Raw genomic sequence first — 20,212 nt, forward strand, 5'->3', positions numbered from 1 at the left:
CGTGGCTTCTCTCTAGTTGTGGCCTGCGTGCTTAGTAGTTGCGGCCTGCGTGCTTAGTAGTTGAGGCGCGCAGGCTTAGTTGCCCCGCAGCATGTGGGATCTTAGTTCCCTGACCAGGGATCGAACCCGCGTCCCCTCTTTTGGCAGGCAGATTCTTAACCACTGGACCACCAGGGAAGTCCCTTCCCTTTTTATAAGGACACAGTCATGTTGGGTTAGGGCCCATCGTAATGACCTCATCTTAACTTGATTACTTCTGTAAAGACCCCATCTCCAAATATGGTCACATTCTGAGGGGTGGGGGCTTGGGGAGGAGGACTTCATATGAATTTGGAGGGGACACAGTTCAGCCCGTAACACCAGTAAATCTCAGGCTAGTGAGACCTGCCTCCTCCGTCCTCTCCTGTGGATGCACCAGGACTCTGCCACACCCTGGGGCACTGCACACCAGTTTGTCCCTCGTGTACTTATGGGGACGTCTCGATGGCAGCTGCTGTTTACCAGGGACGCCCCCAGAGTGTGTTTTCCCACACCGTTGCCAAGAATATGGTGGCCACATTTCTGCCCGTTGTAACCACAAACCGTATGTATCTTGTTCTGATTTGTTCTTGGAATACGTGTACAATGAAACACACTGTCATGTATTCTGTTGGTGTTTTATTTCCTTTTTTCTGAACCACCTGTCCATTTGTCCATGTCACCATTTTTCTAACGGACGTGTAAGGGTGCCTTTACACACAGGACATCTGGTGAACAGCCACCGGTGTGGAGGGGCCTTGGCCCTTCTCCAGGGTGGCAGTTTGTGTGGCAGGGAAGCAGGAAGCGAGCGGGGTGACCCCCCCAGTTGTTGAGGAGCAGCCCCATGGTGGTGGCAGGTGGTCCGGAGGCCCAGGCCCCAACTCCACAGTATGTCGAGCCCAGCCCCAGGCTCAGGGGGCCTCTGCCAGGATCCCTGACCACTGTTGCTTCCGGAGAGGGTCAGTCGGGCTGGGGGCCTGGACAGGGGAACGAGGCCCTGGGCTTGGAGTGGAAGGCGCCGTGCAGATCCCACTGGCTGCCACCAGGTGGCGCTGCACTACGATGGCTCCTCCCTAAGCCCCCTCCCCGCAGGCGCTGGGCCCCAGTGGGGGAAGTCCGGTGAGTGGTCCCTATCGGGGCGGGCCGGCAGGCGCACACCTGTGAGGCTGCCAACTCCCCCAGCCTCCTCTGGCCTCCCTCCAGTCCAGCGTGGGGAGGTGGGGGGGGGGGGCGAGGTCCCCGTGGCTCAGAAGATTGTGGCTTCTAACCCAAGGGTTCTTTCTTCTAAAGGTTAAGATCAGGGAGAAACCCGCCCTGAGCCCACAAGGAGGGCAGGGATGTGGGGTCGGCCGGGTAAAGACACCTGAGCCCGGCCCGGCCCCCTTCGGCACGTTTGGAATGTGGGCCCTGCCCTGGGGGGGGGGTCTCTATCTAACGGAGATCAGTAGGTGGGAAGGGGGCGTCCCTCCCAAGCGGCTTATCACTCTTGTAGTGCCCTGGTCCGCAGATGCGCAAACAGGCTGTGGCCAGGCTGTTCATTTCTCCTCCCGCTCCTCGGCTTTCTGGGCTGGGAACCCTCACAGGCGGCGGGGGTGTCCACTGCACGGAGGGCTGTTGGGCTCACGGTGGGGGTGGTCCTGACCCAGAGCTGCCCCCTCCCAGGTCGGCACCCCTCTTTCCCCGCCTGCCAGTGCACTGGCCTCCTCCACCCCCCCGCCCCCGCCCCCAGCCATGGCGCCCCCGCTCCGGCTCGGAGCACTCAGCTCCCCACGGTCACGCCCTCACGCCGGCACTGAACCCTGGCTGCCTGTGCGCCTTCTAGGTGACTCCACTGGGCGGGCCCCCGGGCGGGGGAGGGCGGGGCGCTCAGGGAACCTTAAAGGGAGCTCCGCAAGTCCCCGCCCAGGCCCTGCCGCCGCCCGAAGCTCCCCGCCATGGCTGAGACCGCCAAGCTCCAGCTGTTTGTCAAGGTGCTGGGCTGGCCGGGCTGCGGGGAGGTCTGGGGAGGGCGGAAGGGTGGGTCTCCGCGGCAGGGTCCGCACCCCTCCGGCTGTCCTCTGGAGGCCGCGTAGGTGGGGACAGCGAGGGGGGTAGCGCCGGTGAACTATTCCCAAAGGGCTTGGGGTGGCCTCACCCTGACTCCCAGCCTTGACTCCCCGGCACGGCACAGCCCAGCCCTCCTGAAGGAGAAGCCCCTGGGGGGCGGAGTGAATGTAGCTGGCAGGGAGCAGTGGCCGAGGCCCAGTGGAGGCTGGGGTCAGTGCAGCAGAAGAGCAGCTGTGCCAGGCAGCCCTCCGTGCCTAGATCTGCCGACCCCGGTGAGGGGCTGCCAGGGCCTGGCCTCCTCCCACCCTTGAGGCCCAGGGCAGCGAGGTACCCGGTTCAGCAAGGTGAATCACTCCGAAAGCAGCTCACTTGTCCCACCCCACCCTTGCGACCAGCCTGCAGGGCCTGGTGCCCAGGGGCCTGGCCTCGGCCCAGGCTCTGAAGATAAGGACCGAGGGGCCAAGCCCCAGAGCCAGGCTCCTCTGCACCCCTCACCCCGGTGCCCAGGCCCAGCCTCCAGGCTCTCAGCAGCGCTGCAGCCCTCCCCGCCTCCCAGGGACCGAGTGAAGGGCCCTCGCGGCCGCTTGTCCAGGCCATGCCCAACTGAGCTGGAGCCCTGGCCTTGCTCCAACCTCTTGGCAGTGGGAGGCCGCGGGGGTCCTGGGTGTGCCCCCTGCCCCGACACCCCTCTACGCCTCCCACCCAGGCGAGCGAGGACGGTGAGAGCGTGGGCCACTGCCCTTCTTGCCAGAGGCTCTTCATGGTCCTCCTTCTCAAGGGCGTGTCCTTCACACTCACCACCGTGGACACCCGCAGGTGAGCCCCTGCCCCGGGAACCCCTGTCCCGGGAACCCCTCGCTGGCTTTGGCCCTCTTCGGGCCAGCCGCTTGCCCCCTGCCTTGTGCCCACAGGTCCCCAGATGTGCTGAAGGACTTTGCCCCGGGTTCGCAGCTGCCCATCCTGCTCTATGACGGCGACGCCAAAACGGACACGCTGCAGATTGAGGAGTTTCTGGAAGAGACGCTAGGCCCCCCGGAGTGAGGGCCGGGTGCAGTGGGAGGGGCAAGATGGGACCCTCAGGCAGGACACCCCCAGGACAGAGCCCGGGGTCTCGCAGGGGGCAGCAAAGGTCTGACCCAAAATCCCTCCACCCTCAGATTCCCCAGCCTAGCGCCCAGATACAGGGAGTCCACCGCGGCGGGCAATGACGTCTTTCACAAATTCTCCGCCTTCATCAAGAACCCGGTGCCCGCGCTGGACGATGGTGAGGAGGGTCCGGAGACGCGGCGAGGCTTGGGGGAGTGGCGGCCCCGGCCGGCTCCTCACCGCGCTCCCCGCCCCCAGCCCTGTACCAGCATCTGCTGCGCGCCCTCGCCAAGCTGGACAGCTACCTGCGCGCGCCCCTGGAGCACGAGCTGGCGCGGGAGCCGCAGCTGCGCGAGTCACGCCGCCGCTTTGTGGACGGCGACCAGCTCACGCTGGCCGACTGCGGGCTGCTGCCCAAGCTGCACATCGTGAACGTGAGCGCCGGGCCGGGCGGGGCGGGGCGGGGCGGGGCGGGGCGGACCCTCGAGGAGACCCCGACCGCACCCCTCGCCCGCAGACGGTGTGCACGCACTTCCGCGAGGCGCCCATCCCCGCTGAGCTGCGCGGCGTCCGCCGCTACCTGGACAACGCCCTACAGGAGAAGGAGTTCAACTACACGTGTCCACACAGCGCCGAGATCCTGGCGGCCTACCGGCCCGCCGTGCGCCCCCGCTAGCGCGCCCGCCTCCCCCGCCACCCGCCCGCCCTTCTGCAGCCCCAGAAAGGCATCTCTGCCTCAGTGAGCGGGTACGGACATACGAGGACCAGAGGCCCCGCAATTTCTGCCACCCCCAAACTCCCACCGTGAGACGCTCAGCTCCAGATGACAGCCAGGAAGGACCGGCAGAGAGCCCAGTGGGCGGGGCGCGGTCCATTCCCCCACTCCTCAGGGATGGCGGGACTGGATTGGGCTCCCAAACCAGTCAGGCCAGGGCGGGGCGGCAGGATGGCTGGGGAGGGTGGGGAGCAGAGACCCGTCTGGGCAACTCCGGTCTCCAGGCCGGAGGGCGGGCCCACATTCCTCAGCTCTGCCCCAGGGGGCAGGCAGGCCACCCCCATCTCCCTGGTCATCACGTGGGGTTTGCATCAGGGAGGCGTGTGCCCGGAGGGACAGGAGCAGAGTTCTAGCCTCTCAGAGCCCCAGCCCCACCTCACACAGCCTTCTTGGCTCCTGGGCTGGCCAGGCAGGGACAGCTGGGCGGGTCGGGAGAGTCGGCAGCTCCACCATGGAGCGCAGAGCCTGATGCGGCCCCACGCCCAGACCGCAGGCCTGGCAATCCCCGAGCCCTCTCCTGGAGCCAGCCCCCAGGAACCAGAGCCTGGCCGGGACCTCTGTGACCTCCGCCAGATGAAGATGTTTATTTGATGGGGAAGGGGCTGGAGGAGCAGGCTTGTTCCTGCCTGGCAGCGGGATGGGCAGGTGCCAGCGGGAGGGTCCCAGGGGCTGCCCCTCCCCTTGCAAGCAGCCTCCCGATGGTCACACTTTTGCTGCACCTTCAGGGGTCGTCGAAGTCTACACCACCAGCTGGTTTCTTACTGGGAGAGAAGAGGGAATGACACCATGGGGGTGTGGAAGGGCGGGCAGGGTCCAGGAATGGACCCTGGGCACAAGAGGGCGGGGGAGTGGGTGGGCACCTCTTGAAGCCAGGGTTGATGAGAGACTCTCCCGGACACCGCCTCTTGACCCCAGGTCCAGGGCCACCTCTCTGAGCATCCGGGTCTGGGGAAAACAGGATGAGGGAGGGGGGCTCCTGAATCTAGCAGGATCCCAGGGCCACAACCCCTTCTCCACACAGACAGATCCTCTCTCTGGAGCTTGAGGCTTGTTCTGGGGAAACTGAGTCACCCTACCCAAGTCACAGGTGACAGGCCTTACCCGGTAAGAAGAGCAGAGGGCCCGCCTGCCGGGAGCTCTTCCTGGGGCTGGTGGCTGTCTCCTCTGCAGCAGCTGGGGAGAAAGCAGGAATGGAGGCCCCAGCGGAGGGACCCCAGTGAGGGTGTGAGATGCCTACCCCCCACCCTACCTGCCAGCCGCTGCTCCAAGCTGCACACGCGCTCTGCCAGGCCCAGTGTCAGTGCCTGCAACCTGGAGGCTGCCTCTGGGCCCGGCACCTTGGAGAGGTCAAATTCCAGCGCCGAGGGCCCCCCTGAAAGGGTCAGGGAAGCTCTGTCCTCCTGCAGGGTGAGAGTCACAGCTTGCTGCTGGCAGGCTGCCCTGGGAAAGGAGGCGGGCTGAGCGCTGTGACCAGACCCACTCGCCGCTCCCCATCCCTCCTGCCTCCCTGCTCAGGGGCTCACCTGAAGCGGTGGGTGATGTCTTCAGCCGCACTCAGGCCAAAACGGGCTTTCTACAGGGCACAGGGACTGGTCACCAGGTGCCTGACACCCTAGGATTACTGGGGACACCCCAAACCTGCCCGACCCAGAGCCGCCCGGGACCAATCTTAGGACTACAGCTACAGAGCCGTGGGAAGGGTGTCCTGACCCTTCCGGGGAATCCCAGGCCGCCCCCTTCGATCCCACACGTGGTCCGCGCTGCAGGCGTGGGGTGCTGGAGGCTGCCGGCCGCCCAGGAGCCCTGTTACCCACGAGGGCCGCCAGGCTGTCCGGCGTGAAGCAGGTGCTCCAAAGCTCCGCGGCGTCCGTCACACTGCGGGGGAGGGGCTGTCAGGCGTGACCGCCCGCAGAGCTGCCCGCGCCCCTCGCAGCCCTGCGGACCCCGCTACTCACTAGAGGTTGAAGCCGCCGCGTTCCCCCGTCCCACTGCCCTCCCCCTCGCAGTAACACACGAAGCGCGGGGGTCCGGGGCCGGGCGGCAGCGTGCAGAGCGGCGGCGACAGCGGCGGCGGCACCATGGCACCTCGGCAGGCGGAGGGACCCGGCGGATCCAGGGCCGCCTCGGGACCGAGGGCCCCCTCGAAACCTAGGGCCGCCTCGGGACCTAGGGCGCCTGCGCGGGCGGAAGGCTTCCGGAGCGGGGTCGGGGCCCGTGCCAGTGGGCGGGCTGGGGGTGGGGGGGGGCAGAGCCGAGCGGTGACTAGGGGCCTGCGCGGGGCGGGGCTAGCTGGGCGGGGCTTAGTCACGGGACGGTGCCTGCACCGGTGGGGGCGGAGCTTCGTGCGCAGGGCGGGGCTCCCGGGCTGGGCTGGCTTGTCCTGAGCGCTGTTTCCCGGCACGAGGGCTGTGCGGCGCGGTCCGGGACTCGGGACCCTGCGCACACTTGGGGGTCTCTTTGAGCCTTACCCCCTGCGCTGTCCCCGCTGAGTCCGGGGTTCCCCCGCTTCGCGCAAACCCTGACTGGGCGCAGGCCGCGCCGGCCACTGCTCTGGCCTCAGACTGCTTTGACCCCCTCGCTGATCCCTGCTGCCTCCCCCTCGCACCCAACTTCCTCTTGTCAACTGAAACAAGTCAAAATACAGAAGTGAATAAAGTACGGTAACCGGTGCAACAGGCTTCCGCCACTCGTTCATGCATCCCACAATGTTTACCCAGCACCTCTTCTTTGCCTCGTGTTGTCCCGGGCCTTGGGCACACCTTGATCAAGAGACAAGGTCTCTGATCTCCTGAAGCTTGTGAGAGCTCATGGGATGGACAAATAAACGAAAATTGCAATCCTCAGGTCGTGCCAAATGCCTGTGACCTGGAAGAAGAGAGGGATGGAGCATGCCAGGAAAGAGGGTACCAGGCAGAGGGGGCAGCCTCTGCAGAAGCCCCATAGTGAACACAGAGCAGTTCTGCTCAGGGCTTTGCAAGAAGGCCAGGGTGCCCACACCGAGGCGTAGGAGGGCGGCAGGTGGGTTTGTAGGCTGTGCTAATGTATTTCAAGTATGGCTGCAGCCAGGCCTGCCTCATTGCCTACTTTCTCCTATTTGACAACCCTCAGCTCCCTTCCCACGAGGCTCCTGCCTCAGGACCTCTGCATTCGCTGTTGTCTCTGCCCGGCACCCCCTTTCCCCAGAGTCACTCACTCCCTTCAGGTCTTTACTCAAAAGTCACCTTCTTGGTGAGGCCTTCCCTATTGTTTTATATCCAATTTCAGCACCCTGCCCAACATCTCATGTCCTCTCTCCTCTTTTATCTACTTGTTTTCCAGCTTGTCACTATATAAAGTACATTCTGATTTACGTGTTGTGACAGCAGCCTCTAAGATGGCCCCCAACCATGTGCCTCCTGCGTTTGCACCTTTGTGTAGCCCTCCCCTGAGTGCGGGCTGGATTGAGTAACTAGCTTCTAGCCAATAGAATGTGGCAGAGAGGACGGGCTGTCACTTCTTTCTTTCTCTGGAATTGCTCACCATGACATGAGGAGTCCTGTGGCAAAGGACCAAGGCCTGGCCAACAACCAGTGAGAGAGCTGAGACACAGACCCCTTCCCAGCTGAGCCTTCTGATGAGAACACAGCTCCAGCCAGTGGCTCGACTGCAGCCTCACGAGAGATTTTGTGCCAGAGGGTCCAGAGCACCCAGGACCAGATTCTTGACCCTCAGAAACTGGGAGACAATACATGCTGTTGTTTTAAGCCACTGAGTTTGGGGGTAATCTGGTCTTCAGCAGTAGGTGACTAATATAGTTATTTATCCTGTTTATTGCCAATTTTCCCCATGAGGTCCACAAGGGCAGGGCATTCTGTCTGTTTTATTTGCCACTGTATCCTCAGTGTCTAAACAGTGGCTGTCACATAGAGATGTTCAATAAATATGTAAATAAATGAATGCAGAGTGGGGAGCCTTTGGAGGGTTTAAGTGGGGGTGGGGTGGGGAGTGGCACTTCTGATTTATGTGTATAAAGCCCATGTTGAATGCCATGAGGTGAGGGGATGAAGGGCTGTGGGAGTGGAGATGAGGGGGGCAGGGAGAATAGTAGAGGGCTGCTGAGTTCCTCAGGACAGAGCTGATGAAGACTGGGCCAAGGGCTCAGAGTGGAGTTGGAGAGAGGTGTGGGGGAGGAGGGGAGGGATCATGGATGACCCCTGCATTTAGGAAGAGTAGAAATGCCCTTCCCGGGACTTCCCCAGTGGTCCAGTGGTAAAGAATCCGCCTTCCAATGCAGGGGACGCGGGTTCGATCCCTGGTTGGGGAACTAAGATCTCACATGCTGAGGGGCAACTAAGCCCATGCGCCACAACTACTGAGCTCATGCGCCTCAACTAGAGAGAGAAAACCCGCACGCCACAGCTAGAGAGAAGCCCATGCGCTGCAAAGAAAGATCTGCGTGCTGCAACTAAGACCTGACGCAGCCAAAAAAAAAAAAAGAAATGCCCTTTCCAAGATAATTGGGCTAAGGCAGGATTGGAGAGGACATGGGGGCCTCTCCTTTGTCTTATGAGTTCTTGATATGGCTGTATATCTGATGGAGATGAATGAAAGCTGCTGTGTACACAAGACTCTAGTCTAGAGGATCAGGCCCAGAGATGTGAGTGTGGAGTCACCAGCCCCTGGGACAGCCTTAAACGTTAGTCCCTCCAGGCACAGTGCTCAGGCTCTAGGAAGTTGTTTCTAGGTAGAATGTGGTAGGCTGACTAATGACCTCTAGAGATATCAGGTCCTTAATCCCTGGACTTGTGAGGGTTATCTTATACGTGTTGACCTAAAACGATAAAACAGCCAGTTATTTTGCCAGCAAAGTGGGTTTATTTGGGAACAGCAAAGAATCACAATTCAGTACATGCGATCTAAGGGAAACCACAGGCAAATCTGAAGACCAAAAGACAGGAAACTCTTTTATAGAGGAGAAGAGGGAATGGGGGTGGTGTTCTAAACGAAGAGTCCATTGGAGGAAACTGGGAGTTGGAAGTGTGGTGGCTTTTCATTGGCTGAGCTGTGCTGGTCTCTCATTGGCTGGGCTGTTGCTGGGCGGGAAGAAAAATCTTCCTTCCTCCTGCTGGGTAGTAAGTAGTAACCTTCCTGTTGGTCTGCAATTGAGGCTGCACAGTAGGGGGTGAGAGCTCCCCCCTGTGGCCTCCTGACTCTATTTTAAATAAGGTTTCTGTTTATTAAGCTTTACATGCTTTCTCTAAAAGCATTGCTGATCAACGGTCAGGTTTTTTACAGATTCAGCAACTTTTGTCCCTTGATGCCAGGGAGGACCTTTCCTGGGTGTCCTGTCGCACGTGGAAGGGAGAGTGCACATATTGGAAACCTACTGAGGTCACATTCACGTAACAAGGAGGGGTAGGAGAGAGATCTCTCCGGAATTTCCCATCTAAAGTTTGTGTCTTAAGACAGCGAAAGCAGCAAGAGCGCCCTCAACGCAGAAATAATTAAACAAGCACGTTGGGAAGACACAGTTGATGAAAGAAATTTTCACATATTAAGGTATGGGGAAGTTATTCTGGATTATACATACTTTGGCTTGAACTTTATGCTAATTAGAACAGTCTGTCTTATGGCCTGTCAAACATAAACTGTATATCTGCTTTAACCATTAAAAAATAAGGAGGAGGAGGAGAAAAATGCATTACCTGATTGTTTAGAATGTCCACTTTGAATACAGGGATAAATGCTGCCTGCTGCCCCTTCCCCAGCAACACCAATGCCAGCATTCCTTCGAAGATGAGATTCCCTTCCCAGACGCCAAGGTCATGCTGACTTTCGGTGTACCTGCTAATCTGTTTTGAAAACTTGCAGAAATGTACCCTTGTCATGTTTGATGTTTGTTGTTCTGACAAGTTATTAAACTGTGGTTCAGGCATCCAAATTGGAGCCGGGTGGCCATTACGGATGTGGTTTCAGACAGTTCCTGCATCACTGGGAACTTGAATTTTCTAAACTGTATCAGACTCAAGGTCATGACCAACTGTTCTCAAAATAGTATCTGCTAGTCGCTGCCACCAGCAACCTTATAATCTCAAGATCTCTCCTGGTAACTATGCATTTTGGAGCCCAACCAATTCTTGCTTTACAAGCACCTTCCTTATTGCCAGTTCCAATCCTAATTCTTGACAATTTATGTAACTTTGCAGTTTTTGCTTGTATAAGCCTCCCCCATTTTGTAGCCTGGGGAACACAATTCAAGTGCTTCTTGAATCTGGGTCTCCTGCTCTGCAGTCCTCAGTTTAGCCCAAACAAAACTTGTCTCTTCCTCTCGTCAATGTAAATAATCAGTAACCAACCTCAGCTGATTAAGAGGGAGGGTTGGAAAGAAAGAAAAGACACAGTTTAAGAAAAAAAAAAAAAAAAAAAGAGGGAGGTTTGGGAAGAGCTCCCGTGGTTCCACGGAGCCCCATCTCTGGGGGTCAGGAGGGCGTTGGAAAGGCTGGTGCGAGGGCTGAAGGCACCCGAAGCACCCAGGCTTGGGACAATCTTTTTTCCAGTGACCCGGCTCTTTGCAGTCATAGTGGTGGGGTCAGAAGAAGGCCGATCGGGGGGCCTTTGTTGGCCACCTAAGGACTTTGGCCTTTACTCTCAGTGAGATGGGACCCACTGGAGCAGTTGTGAGCAGAGGAGGGTGCCAGCTGACAGATCTTACACACGCAGCCCTGGGCTTCCGGGTGGAGAACTGGCTAAAGTCTGCCCCCGTGTGGCCGGAGCAGGGCATGCAGGACTGGGCTGATCCGCAGGTGCCAGGGGCATGACCCTTCCTGGGTACAGAGGGGCCCTGGGGGGCTGCCCCCCAATGGGCCATGAAGGGCAAACTGCATCTCCTCACTCCAGATCCTTCCCAGGGGACATGGGAGGGACGAGTTAGTGGGGAAGGAAGGGGCCGAGAGCCTGCCGGAGAGTCTTCCCCCCATCCCGCCCCGCCTTAAATCCTTGCTCTTGGGCAATTTCCACCACATCTTCTCTTGTTCCGCGTGGAAGCTGAATGGCAACCGATAGATCAGTTGATCAATAGATCAACTGGGAATTCCCTGGCGGTCCAGTGGTTAGGACTCGGCACTTGCACTGCCGGGGGCCCCGGGTTTGATCCCTGGTTGGGGAAGAGAGATCCCACAAGCCACACAGCGGCCAAGGGCAGAAAAAAAAAAAGCAAGTTGACTAGATGACTGGTTCATCACCAGTCTCTCTCTGCAGACGCCTCTGCTGGTTGGCAGGTGGCATCTTGGGTGGGAGGTGCTGATCTCGGGGCCTTCCCACCTGCTCCCACATAGTGGGACTGGTGTCAGGCTGGGGGGAGGGGGAGTGTCTGCAGAGGGCCAGAGGCTGGCAGGTCGGCCAGGCAGCAGAGGCAGCGGCAGGGCCTCCAGGTGTTGGGCGCAGGTGTGGAGGGGCTGTCTGAGGTCCCTGGGATGTGGGGCTCTTTTTCCCAGTGACCTCACCGTCTGGTAGGACAGGGCTGTGTTTCTAAGGAAAACTATCTAACCAACTGAAGAGCAGAAATGATAGTATAACAAACCGTCACCCAGATGGAACCATGATCAACATTTTGCCATATTTACATCTGGTATGATTTTTTTCTGAACTAGTTACGTGACAGATATTATGCCATTTTACCCTCAAATTCTTCAGGACCAGTCCTTGAAGGACCACGCTATTTCCCTCATAAACACAACGGCAGGACAGAGCTCTGCCTTGCGGGCGGGGGTCAAGGGAGAAGGGGTGCCGGAAGGCCACCTGGGGTGAGAAGTGGCACAGACCCCCCTTGGGCTGCGGTTTGGGAGGACCCCAGGGCCCGAGGAACCCAGGCACGCGCTGGGTGTGGGTCGGGCATGGCTCTGTCTGGCAACTGCACGCAGGTCTGTGCCGCGGAGCGAGGGCAGCACCCCTGGCCTGGTGCCCGGGGTCAGCAGGGGACCCAGGGAAGCCACTGTGATGCCCTGTCCGACCGCTGGAGGATCCTACCACCCGTGGAGCCAAGCCTCGGCCCCTCCCAGGCCTAACGCCTGCCTGGGTGGCAGGGCAGGGTTGCCCTGGCGAGGGGTCCCGCTCCAGTCCCTCTGGGTCCCTGGAGCCAGCCGTGGAGGGGCTGCCTTGTGGGGTTGGAGCCTGAGCCCCGCACTGTCCCTATCCGGGCGGGTCCCAGGCCTCAGGGGGACCCAGAGCGCCCCTGTCCCGGTCCACACGGCTCCTCTGCCCCATCCCCCTATTCCTGCCCCCACCCAAGAAAAGCACAGCGCTGGCTTTTCGAGACTGTTTATGGTGCTGGGGCCTGGGGGTGGAGGGAGGCCGCCGCTCTTTGAGGAGGGCTGGGTACCCGGAGCCCCGGCATCACGGCCCTCTTCTCCAACCCCTGGGCTGGGTCCCTCACTGCAAACCAACCGGGCAGCAGCTGTGGGGAGGGGCGGGGTCCTCTCACCTCCTCCTGCCCTCCCTGGGCCCACCCTGGGGCCCCACTCTGTCCCTCCCCGCCGCTGCCCCAGGACGGAGGACCCCCAGAGTGCAGCCCTCTGGCCGGGAGGGGCCTCCCTGGGTCAGCAGGGCGCTGGGTCCGGGCCAGCCCCACGCACTCACCTAGGCGAGGGCGCCGGCACACTGGTCTGTGGAAGAGAGCAGGGCCCGAGGAAACACCCAGTGCCCCCTCCCCGGGCCGGAGGCTCCACACCCTCCCCGGAGTAGCCAAGCCTCCCGGCCTGTGACCCCCCTCCTGAGGGGCACCTGGCCAGGGCACCGCCCACCCTCCCCTGGTCCTCCTGTTCTGGGTCCGGGGCCAGTGGAGCGAGCCTTGGGTCCTGGCTCCCCCCTAGCCCCCCATCAGGGTCTAGGGTCTTTCAGCTCCTGCAGCCCTGAGCCGGCGGGGGAACAGCGCTCACCTGACTTGGGCAGCAGGGCGCCCTCGCTGGGCTTCAAGCCCGCTTGGGGTGCCAGCTGCTGCATCTTCTGGGCATCTTCAGGAAATAGCTCTGGGGCCCGGGCTGAGAGCAGGGAGGGCCGGTGAGCAGAGGGGCAGGGCTGGGAGGTGGAGGGGGAAGTGGGGAGCAGGGGGCGGGGAGGGACCCCAAGGAGACACTGGGAGATGGTGGTTCCACCTGCCACTGAGTCAGAGCTTGCTGGGAAGGGCACGTGGGCACTACAGACCAAACCTTGCATGTGGCCCCCAGAGAAGGCCGTGATGGGCTGAGGGGCGCGTCAGGAGTGCTGCCCCTCAAGCTGGGTCACCCACCACCCACCACCCACTGTAGAGCTGCAGCCGGACGTTCCTAACGTCCCCCTTCTGCGTCTCGGAGTACAACACGGCGAAGTGCTTGTAGTCGGTGAAAGCCACCCGGATGTTGGTCTGGGCCGTGGCTGGGGAAGCGAGAGCCTGCTGAGCTGGGCGCCGGCTCAGGACGCCCCGTCCCCTCCTCACGGCCCTGGCCGAGCCGGCACTGCCGCTGCCCACCCTCTGTCTCCCTCCCGGCACTGCCCGCCGCACCCGCGCCGCTGAATGCCCATCCACGGCATCCTTGCTGAAGGTCGCGTCCATCTTCTGGCACCGACCATCGGGCCTGGGAAGGAGGACCCCAGCAGCCTGTGCAGCAGCCCCTGCCAGGCCGCTGCGGCCCCGCTGGGCCCCCTGAGGACGCTGCCCGACCACGACACAAACGGCTGCCACTTAGGTGCTGCTGACGGCCGCGCGTGGGCGGTGGTGTCCAGCCTGCCCCAGGGCGCACCTGTCCCCGCCGTCACATCGATGCTTAATCACACAGGTGCTTCATAATTCACTTACAGGTCAGGAGACACCCTGGGGGTCAGGGGGACACAGCCAGGGGTCGCGGGGTCTGTGGGGCCTTCCGGTCTCCCCTCCAGACACACACACACACACACACACACACACGTGCACACACACACGCGCATACACGCAGACACACGCACACACACCACACACACACACACACGCACACACGCACAAGGACGCTGCTCCTCCACGCCCAGGCCTCAGGCGGGCCCCTCTGGGGAGCAGGCGAGTTGCAGCTGCTGCTTTAATGGCCCCGGCAGCCTGGCGCAGGGTCAGGCCTGGCTCTGGCTCCCTGACGGGTCAGGGACACCTCTGGCTCCCGCTGGCTCACATCTGACCTCACGCTGGCCGGGCCTACGGCCAGTCCGAGGTGGAGCTCCTGGGATCACTTACGTGGGGTACCCAAACTTGAGGCCCAGGTCGCCGTTGGCCAAGGGGGGCACCAAGACCACGGGCATCTTCACGCTGTCCTTGGAGTCCAGGAAGCCCTGGTCATCTGACACCGCCCCAACCACGTACCAGATGCCCTGGAACTGCAGGGAGGGGACAGGGAGAGCTGGGGGGCCGGCCCCTGTGCCACAGCCTCCCTGACCTGGAATCGGGGGGCGGGGGCAGCTGCCACTCATCCGGTCTGAGGCTTGGGGGGTGGCAGGTCTGAGGCCTGGGGGGTGGCAGGTCTGAGGCCTGGGGGGTGGCAGGTCTGAGGCCTGGGGGTGGCAGGTCTGAGGCCTGGGGGGTGGCAGGTCTGAGGCCTGGGGGTGGCAGGTCTGAGGCCTGGGGGGTGGCAGGTCTGAGGCCTGGGGGTGGCAGGTCTGAGGCCTGGGGTGTGGCAGGTCTGAGGCCTGGGGGTGGCAGGTCTGAGGCCTGGGGTGTGGCAGGTCTGAGGCCTGGGGGTGGCAGGTCTGAGGCCTGGGGGTGGCAGGTCTGAGGCCTGGGGGGTGGCAGGTCTGAGGCCTGGGGGGTGGCAGTGAGCACAGCCCAGAGGCGGGGCTGAGGGGCCTGCTGTCCCCCACAGCACACCCACCCCCAAGCTGGACGCGCAGAGGGACGCGACCTCTGTCCCCTGTCCCCGGACGTGAGCTAAGCTTGGGCCAGAGAGGGTATGGGCAGGGCTGGGCTGGGCCGCCCCAGCCCTCCGGCCTCTCTGGGTAGAACGCAGCCAGAAGGAGGCTGTCTGTGAGGAGCAGGTCTGGCCTAGGGAAGTCTGGACACACCTGGCTGGTGTCAAGGTTGGCCTGGGCGGGGACCTGGGCCTGGCCTGGGGAGGCCGCGAGCAGGGCGGGGGTCCAGCCAATCCGCAGCATCTGCAGCATGGTGGAGGGGGTCTCTTGCCGACCGCACAGGCTCAGGAGCAGGGTAGGAGAGTTGGGGTGGCCTCTCCCACTGCGCCTTCAGGCCCCCAAGACACCCTGGGGCGCTGGCATGCTGGGACAGAGCCCACTGTGATGGGCTCACGATCGGAGTGCACCCTGGAGCACCTTGGCCCGGTGGCCTCCAGTCAACCCCGGCCAGCCCAGGTGTTTCCTCCTGGGGAGGGGCCGTATGCCCCGAAGCAAGGGGAGGCGAAGGCCCGGCAGGCCCTCTGGGACGTGGCCCCCAGCCCTTGGCCCAGGCACAGCCTCAGGCCCCCTCCTCCAGGAAGCGTCCCAGAAGTTCACCCTCACCTCTGAGCCTCACAACCCTTGGTGCCTGGGCAGGGCCTGGCTGAGGTCTGCCTGGGTGGGGCCTGGTGGGCAGGCTGCAGTGGGCACTGCACATTGTGAGCCAGGAGGGCCCAGGACAGGGGCCTGAGAATGGCCACGCCGGCCGGGAATCCGGGAACTAGCAAAGGTGAGGGACTGCGGGGAGGGGAGACCACGCTCTGGGGCTTTGGGTCAGCTTTGGTGCCAGAGGCCTGGCGAGTGGGCAGGGCCGTGCCCTTGAGGCCCAGGCCAGAGGCCAGGGGACTGGGGGCTCTCAGGTAGCCATGGGAGATGGGAGGGTGGCCTGTCTCCAGCCCACTCAGTCAGTCTGTCCCAGTCCAGGGGGGCACGGACACTCCGGCCACCTTCCTCTTTGTCCCCGCAAACCCGTATCTCTGCCCAGCCTGAGTGCACTAATCCCACGCCTTCAAAAACTGCGCTGGGCCTCGGGCCTCTCCTGGCCGGGGGTCAGGGGGCAGGCTGTGGGCACCTGACCAGAAGCGGCTCAGCTGCCGCTGTGCCTCGAGGGGCTGTGGTGAGATCAGGGCCCCGAGTGAGGCGGGTGAGGGACGCGTCGGCGCTCCCCCTAAGCTGTCCTGGCTTCTGACCCGGCCGCGTCTTCCACTCCACCAGGAGCAAGGCTAGCAGGCCCTTGCTCACCCCTTGGGGGTGTCGTGCAGAGCCAGCCTCCAAGATTTTACAGAGGGGTAAGGGAGACCCACGAGGGCGGCGGTGGGGTCCCGGGGGCCTGCCAAAGCCAGGCCCAGGGGGGCAACGACTGCAGGACAGACAGACAGAGGCCAGGCTGCTGACTTGCTTCCGGAGTTTATTCTCAGAGCTGGGATAAAGCCCGAGGGGGCAGGGCCGGTGGCGCAGGAGCCGGGGCTGGGGTCTTGGGGTGTTGAAGGAAAAGGCTGAGCAGGGCAGCATGGCCAGGTCCTGAGGGCTGAGGTCACCTGGCCAAGAGAGCAGGACCTGTCGGTGTGGCGACACCGCACTCCCGGCCCCGGGTCCCCAGGCCCCTTCTGGCTGCAGGCCACAGGGGAATGGCCGCCCCAGGGCCCCAGCCCCTGATGGGGGCCTCCCCGCCCTGCCCTCCCCTCCCCTCCCCTGCCGGTTCCTGTCCCAGCCGCCAGCTCCTCCTACCCCAGCGACCTCGCGGAACCCGGTGGAGCCCCCTCCTCGGAGCAGCCCCGTGGGCCTGGACCAGCCCCGCATGGTGGGTGGGGCTGTGGTGAGCGTGCACCGAGTGAACGAGTGAGTGAAGGAACGCATGGGTGGGCACTGCTGCGTGAAGGCAGCCCCCAGCACCCCACTCACCTACGTGTTCTCCTCCATGCACTTGTCTGCCAAGAAAAGCCCGGGACGGCGGTCAGCGCCCCAGGCCGGGCCACTTCCCCCGCCCCACCTGTCCCCAACCCCCGCGGCCCTGGAGAGCATCTTGGCTGACCCTCAAACTGCTGACTGCATCACACACCCCCACCCCGGCCCTGCTCCTCCAAACAAAGAGGGGGTCCCGTCCCTCCCTGGGCCCAGAGCAGGCTGCCTGCCCCAGGGAGGCCGTGGGCGCTGAGGCTTCGGGGAGCCCGTGCTGAGCCCCAGTGCGCTTGTCCCTGTGTCCCCATGGGCACACCCACCCCGCGGGTTTTGTTTCTAGGGCTTGCCCCCCACCAGGCTGGGGACCTATGTATCCTGGGGGCCGACCCGGGGCCTGGCACACAGTGGGTGCGTGGTGAACCCGGGGAGGGGGTGTTTCCTGGAGGAGTACCTTCTTGTGCCCGGCCCAGGGGCTGCAGGCCAAGGTCACGGTGTTGAGGACAGACCGCCCACACTCTGGGGGCCGTGTACCGGTCAGTGGGCGGTCGGCCGGATGAACCCCAGGCCTCAGCCACCCCCGAATCAGGAGACTGTGTGTCTGCCTCTAATCTGACCTTAATCCCCTCCCGTCAGATTAGCGGCCCCTCACCAGTCTGTGGCAGGAAGACAATGCCATCCTCTGTGAAGCCCTGGGCCTTGGCGAAGGTGGCAAATTTCTCCTTGATCTCAGCTTTGGGGGCCTGGGTGCGGCCTGGGGCAGAAGGAGAAGCCGCTGGCCTCCGTCCGGGAGACCCCTGCTCGGCCCCCACCCCCGAGGCTCAGGGAGTCCCCGAGCTGCCCCGTGGGTCGGGCCTCAGGCCGGGCGGTGGGAGTTGGCGTGGGGCACGTACTGTAGAGCGTGGCCATGCAGAAGTCCTGGCCCGGGCCGCGGAAGCTCTCGGTGTAGAGCAGGGCGTAGGCCTCGTAGTCTGTCTCCACCACCGACACCTCGTGATTGCTGCTCCAGTCTGGGAGCCCAGGAGACAGCCCCGGTTGGTCGGGGACCCTTGGGGAGGGGTGCCCTCCGTGGGCTGGCGCGGGAGGGGGCCCTGGACGCTCCACCCTCTGTCTAGCTGCCTTCCCTGCCCCTCCCCAGCCCCCTGCTTCCTGCCAGCACAGCCCTCGCACAGTCCGGCGTCCCCAAACCAGAAGTCCTGGGGGCCCAGCAAACACACAGGCTCAGAAAATCAGGAGTTCATGGGACAGCCACAAACTCTGCAGCCAAACTCCTCTCGGGAGGAGGAGAGATTCCCAGTGGGGAGGTCATTCCCGGGCAGGGAGTGAGGAGGGCCGAGGTCCTGGGGCGGAGAGCTGCGGAAGGTGTGGGGGAAGCCTTGGGGGCAGCAGGACGGGGCAGCAGACAGCTGGGGCGATTCCATCCCGGGGCAGATCCAGGCCGACCTGGCGGAGCAGCCATCACCCCCCCCATGTACTGCTGGGCAGGGTGTCACCCAGAGTCCCCGACCAGCAGGTGTCACTCCCGAGTTGACCCTGGGGTCTGGCGAGGGGCCGCACTCACGGGGACTGGTATAGCTGTAGCAGCCTGGGGGGCCTGCAGGACGCAGCAGCAGAGTCCGGGTCTCACACTGGTCTTTCCTGTGGGCAGGTCACCCTCGGGTCAGGGGTCAGGCGGGGGTGGGGGCTGTCCCTAGACCGCGACCATGGGCGGGGAGCTCTCGGCCCCAAAAGCGCGCCCCGCCGCCCACCTGAGGAAGGTAGAGGTGAGGTTGAGGCCGCCGTCCGCCGCCCACCTGAGGAAGGTAGAGGTGAGGTTGAGGCCGCCGTCCGCCGCGGGGGCCACCACCGACTTGCACATGGACAGCGCCTTCTTCTTCTCCAGGAACCAGCTCGAGTTGGAGGCGAGGCCCGAGGTGAACCAGAGCCCCAGGAACTGTGGCAAACGGCCCCCACCCTGGTCGGCCGGGACCCTCCCGGACGCGCCAGGGTGGGTGCCCCGCTTCTCCCCCTCCCCTCCCCCCGCTCCTCCCCCTCCCCTCCCCCCGCTCCTCCCCCTCCCCCCTCCCCTCCCCCTCCCCTCCCCCCTCCCCTCCCCCTCCCCTCCCCCTCCCCTCTCCCCTCCCCCTCCCCTCTCCCCCTCCCCTCCCCCTCCCCTCTCCCCCTCCCCTCCCCCTCCCTTCCCCTCCCCCTCCTCTCCAGCCCGGCCCCGCCCCCTCCGCTGGGTCCGGCCTTGCCTGGCCGTGGAGCTGGCGCCAGAGGGCGCCGGGGCCCTCCCTGGAGGGGTCGGAGCAGGGCGCGGGGCTGGGAGACCCACTCCGACTGTTCCCGCAGCCCCCGAGGGGGAGCGCGCCGCCGGCGGGTGTGTGTGTGTGTGTGTGTGTGTGTGTGTGGCTGTGTGTGTGCGTGTGCGTGTGTGTGTGTGCGCGCGTGCGCGCGCGGGGAGGGGGGGGGGAGGATCGCGAACGCGCGCGCACTCGGTCGCTGCGGCCGTCCCCTGGCGCCGCCCCGTGCAGCATCCCCGTCTTGGCGCTCGCGCGCGGAGGTGTGTCCTAGGACCCAGGTGTGGAAGGTGTGCCTGCTTTCCCTGGGCGTCGTGAGCTCGTTGGGCTAACCATGTTGGGTCAGGGATGCCGGGCACGCAGGTGACCCGCGTGTTGGCATGTGCCGTGTGGGCGCTCGCGGACCCAGCTTCTTGCCTGCCAGTCGGGGGTAATGCACCCGGATCTTGGCTGGCGAACTGCCCGGGAAGGCCTCTCGTGGTCAGCCTCCTCCTCCGGTCCAGCCCTCCTTCCCTTCAGCTCCCCCTTCCCAGGGAGAAAGTTGGGCCCCAGGGAACACCCTGCTCCCTACACGGCCCTGTCCCGCCTTGGGACCAGGCACGGAGCCCCTCACCTTGTCCTCTTGGAAGTTGGGCTGCAGGGCGGCCTGGGCCTGGGTTGGGATCTGCAGGACCGCCAGCATCCCCAGCAGGGCCAGCCCTGTCCACAGCGTGTTCAGAGCGGCCATTCTCCCAGAGCCGAGCAGGCAGCGCAGGCAGAGAGGCGGGCAGGAGGCGCGGAGGCCACCGGGGAGACCCCTATTTATGGGCCTGGCTTGGCCTCCACCCAGGGCACAAGGACAGCCCACTGGAGGCTCGTGATGCTGGGGGCAGGACAGGGCAGCTGAGCCCAGCGGCAGCTGAGCCCCCCGCAGGGCTGCTTATGTAAGAGGCACTGACTAGGACAGGCCTGGGCGCTGCCACGGCGGGGTGAGCGGGGGCGGCAGCCTGAGGCCCCTGCGTGGCTGGTCCTTTCTCCAGTCCCAGAAAGACCCGCCGCAGCAGCCTGGATGGGGGCAGGGGGCAAGAGCCTCGGTGCCGCCCTGCCTCTGGGGCCCCTGGTCACTTCCCACCGGGGACTGGGAACCCCCCCGCCCCCCGCCCAAGCCCTACCACTGCTCCGTCTCCAAGCCTGGTGACCCTGGGAGGGGAAGCGA

At 63.7% G+C, this 20,212-nt stretch overlaps 4 protein-coding genes and 1 long non-coding RNA gene across 19 annotated transcripts; 1 reads left to right on the forward strand and 4 right to left on the reverse strand.

Moving 5' to 3' along the window:
* Nucleotides 1–642: 642 nt before the first annotated feature.
* LOC309664283 lies at nucleotides 643–2,064 on the reverse strand. Its single transcript, XR_014265713.1, has 2 exons — nucleotides 1,952–2,064; nucleotides 643–1,302 (listed from the first exon to the last, which is right to left on the reverse strand). It is a non-coding gene; the product is annotated as an uncharacterized lncRNA (long non-coding RNA).
* On the forward strand, nucleotides 1,752–9,872 carry CLIC3 (chloride intracellular channel 3). 2 transcript variants are annotated; one of them, XR_014265712.1, is made up of 8 exons: nucleotides 1,752–1,988; nucleotides 2,771–2,880; nucleotides 2,976–3,101; nucleotides 3,222–3,328; nucleotides 3,409–3,584; nucleotides 3,668–3,897; nucleotides 6,770–9,463; nucleotides 9,642–9,872. XR_014265712.1 is itself a non-coding variant. In XM_082469480.1 (6 exons), the coding sequence occupies exons 1-6, from the start codon at nucleotides 1,953–1,955 to the stop codon at nucleotides 3,824–3,826; spliced, it is 714 nt and encodes a 237-aa protein (XP_082325606.1). In that variant the 5' UTR covers nucleotides 1,752–1,952; the 3' UTR covers nucleotides 3,827–3,903. The 2 variants fall into 2 exon arrangements, 1 of the variants encoding a protein (XP_082325606.1); XM_082469480.1 differs by lacking the exons at nucleotides 6,770–9,463; nucleotides 9,642–9,872 and having other exon boundaries at nucleotides 3,668–3,903.
* Nucleotides 4,041–6,774, reverse strand: PAXX (PAXX non-homologous end joining factor). 11 transcript variants are annotated; one of them, XM_082469475.1, is made up of 7 exons: nucleotides 5,881–6,168; nucleotides 5,740–5,800; nucleotides 5,449–5,498; nucleotides 5,175–5,365; nucleotides 5,027–5,098; nucleotides 4,786–4,870; nucleotides 4,486–4,682 (listed from the first exon to the last, which is right to left on the reverse strand). In XM_082469475.1, the coding sequence occupies exons 1-7, from the start codon at nucleotides 6,003–6,005 to the stop codon at nucleotides 4,664–4,666; spliced, it is 603 nt and encodes a 200-aa protein (XP_082325601.1). In that variant the 5' UTR covers nucleotides 6,006–6,168; the 3' UTR covers nucleotides 4,486–4,663. The 11 variants fall into 11 exon arrangements, with proteins under 11 accessions (XP_082325591.1, XP_082325596.1, XP_082325595.1 ...); XM_082469473.1 differs by having other exon boundaries at nucleotides 4,486–4,686; nucleotides 5,881–6,165; XM_082469465.1 differs by lacking the exon at nucleotides 4,786–4,870 and having other exon boundaries at nucleotides 4,041–4,682; nucleotides 5,881–6,171.
* Nucleotides 9,873–10,311: 439 nt separating the features above from the next.
* On the reverse strand, nucleotides 10,312–16,142 carry LCNL1 (lipocalin like 1). Its single transcript, XM_082469481.1, has 4 exons — nucleotides 14,957–16,142; nucleotides 14,136–14,275; nucleotides 13,202–13,512; nucleotides 10,312–12,939 (listed from the first exon to the last, which is right to left on the reverse strand). Exons 1-4 carry the CDS (start codon nucleotides 15,053–15,055, stop codon nucleotides 12,779–12,781), a joined length of 711 nt encoding a protein of 236 aa, XP_082325607.1. The 5' UTR covers nucleotides 15,056–16,142; the 3' UTR covers nucleotides 10,312–12,778.
* A 91-nt stretch (nucleotides 16,143–16,233) lies between these two features.
* PTGDS (prostaglandin D2 synthase) lies at nucleotides 16,234–19,817 on the reverse strand. Of its 4 annotated transcripts, none has more exons than XM_082469478.1 (7): nucleotides 19,631–19,817; nucleotides 18,487–18,671; nucleotides 18,300–18,376; nucleotides 17,632–17,748; nucleotides 17,391–17,492; nucleotides 16,745–16,770; nucleotides 16,234–16,380 (listed from the first exon to the last, which is right to left on the reverse strand). In XM_082469478.1, the coding sequence occupies exons 1-6, from the start codon at nucleotides 19,742–19,744 to the stop codon at nucleotides 16,745–16,747; spliced, it is 621 nt and encodes a 206-aa protein (XP_082325604.1). In that variant the 5' UTR covers nucleotides 19,745–19,817; the 3' UTR covers nucleotides 16,234–16,380. The 4 variants fall into 4 exon arrangements, with proteins under 4 accessions (XP_082325604.1, XP_082325605.1, XP_082325603.1 ...); XM_082469479.1 differs by having other exon boundaries at nucleotides 18,532–18,671; nucleotides 19,631–19,813; XM_082469477.1 differs by lacking the exon at nucleotides 19,631–19,817 and adding an exon at nucleotides 18,973–19,269 and having other exon boundaries at nucleotides 18,532–18,671.
* Between the last annotated feature and the right edge of the window lie 395 nt (nucleotides 19,818–20,212).

The sequence above is a fragment of the Balaenoptera physalus genome (assembly GCF_965194825.1).
Source record: "Balaenoptera physalus genome assembly, chromosome: 7".
In the NCBI taxonomy this organism is placed as follows: Eukaryota; Metazoa; Chordata; class Mammalia; order Artiodactyla; family Balaenopteridae; genus Balaenoptera; species Balaenoptera physalus.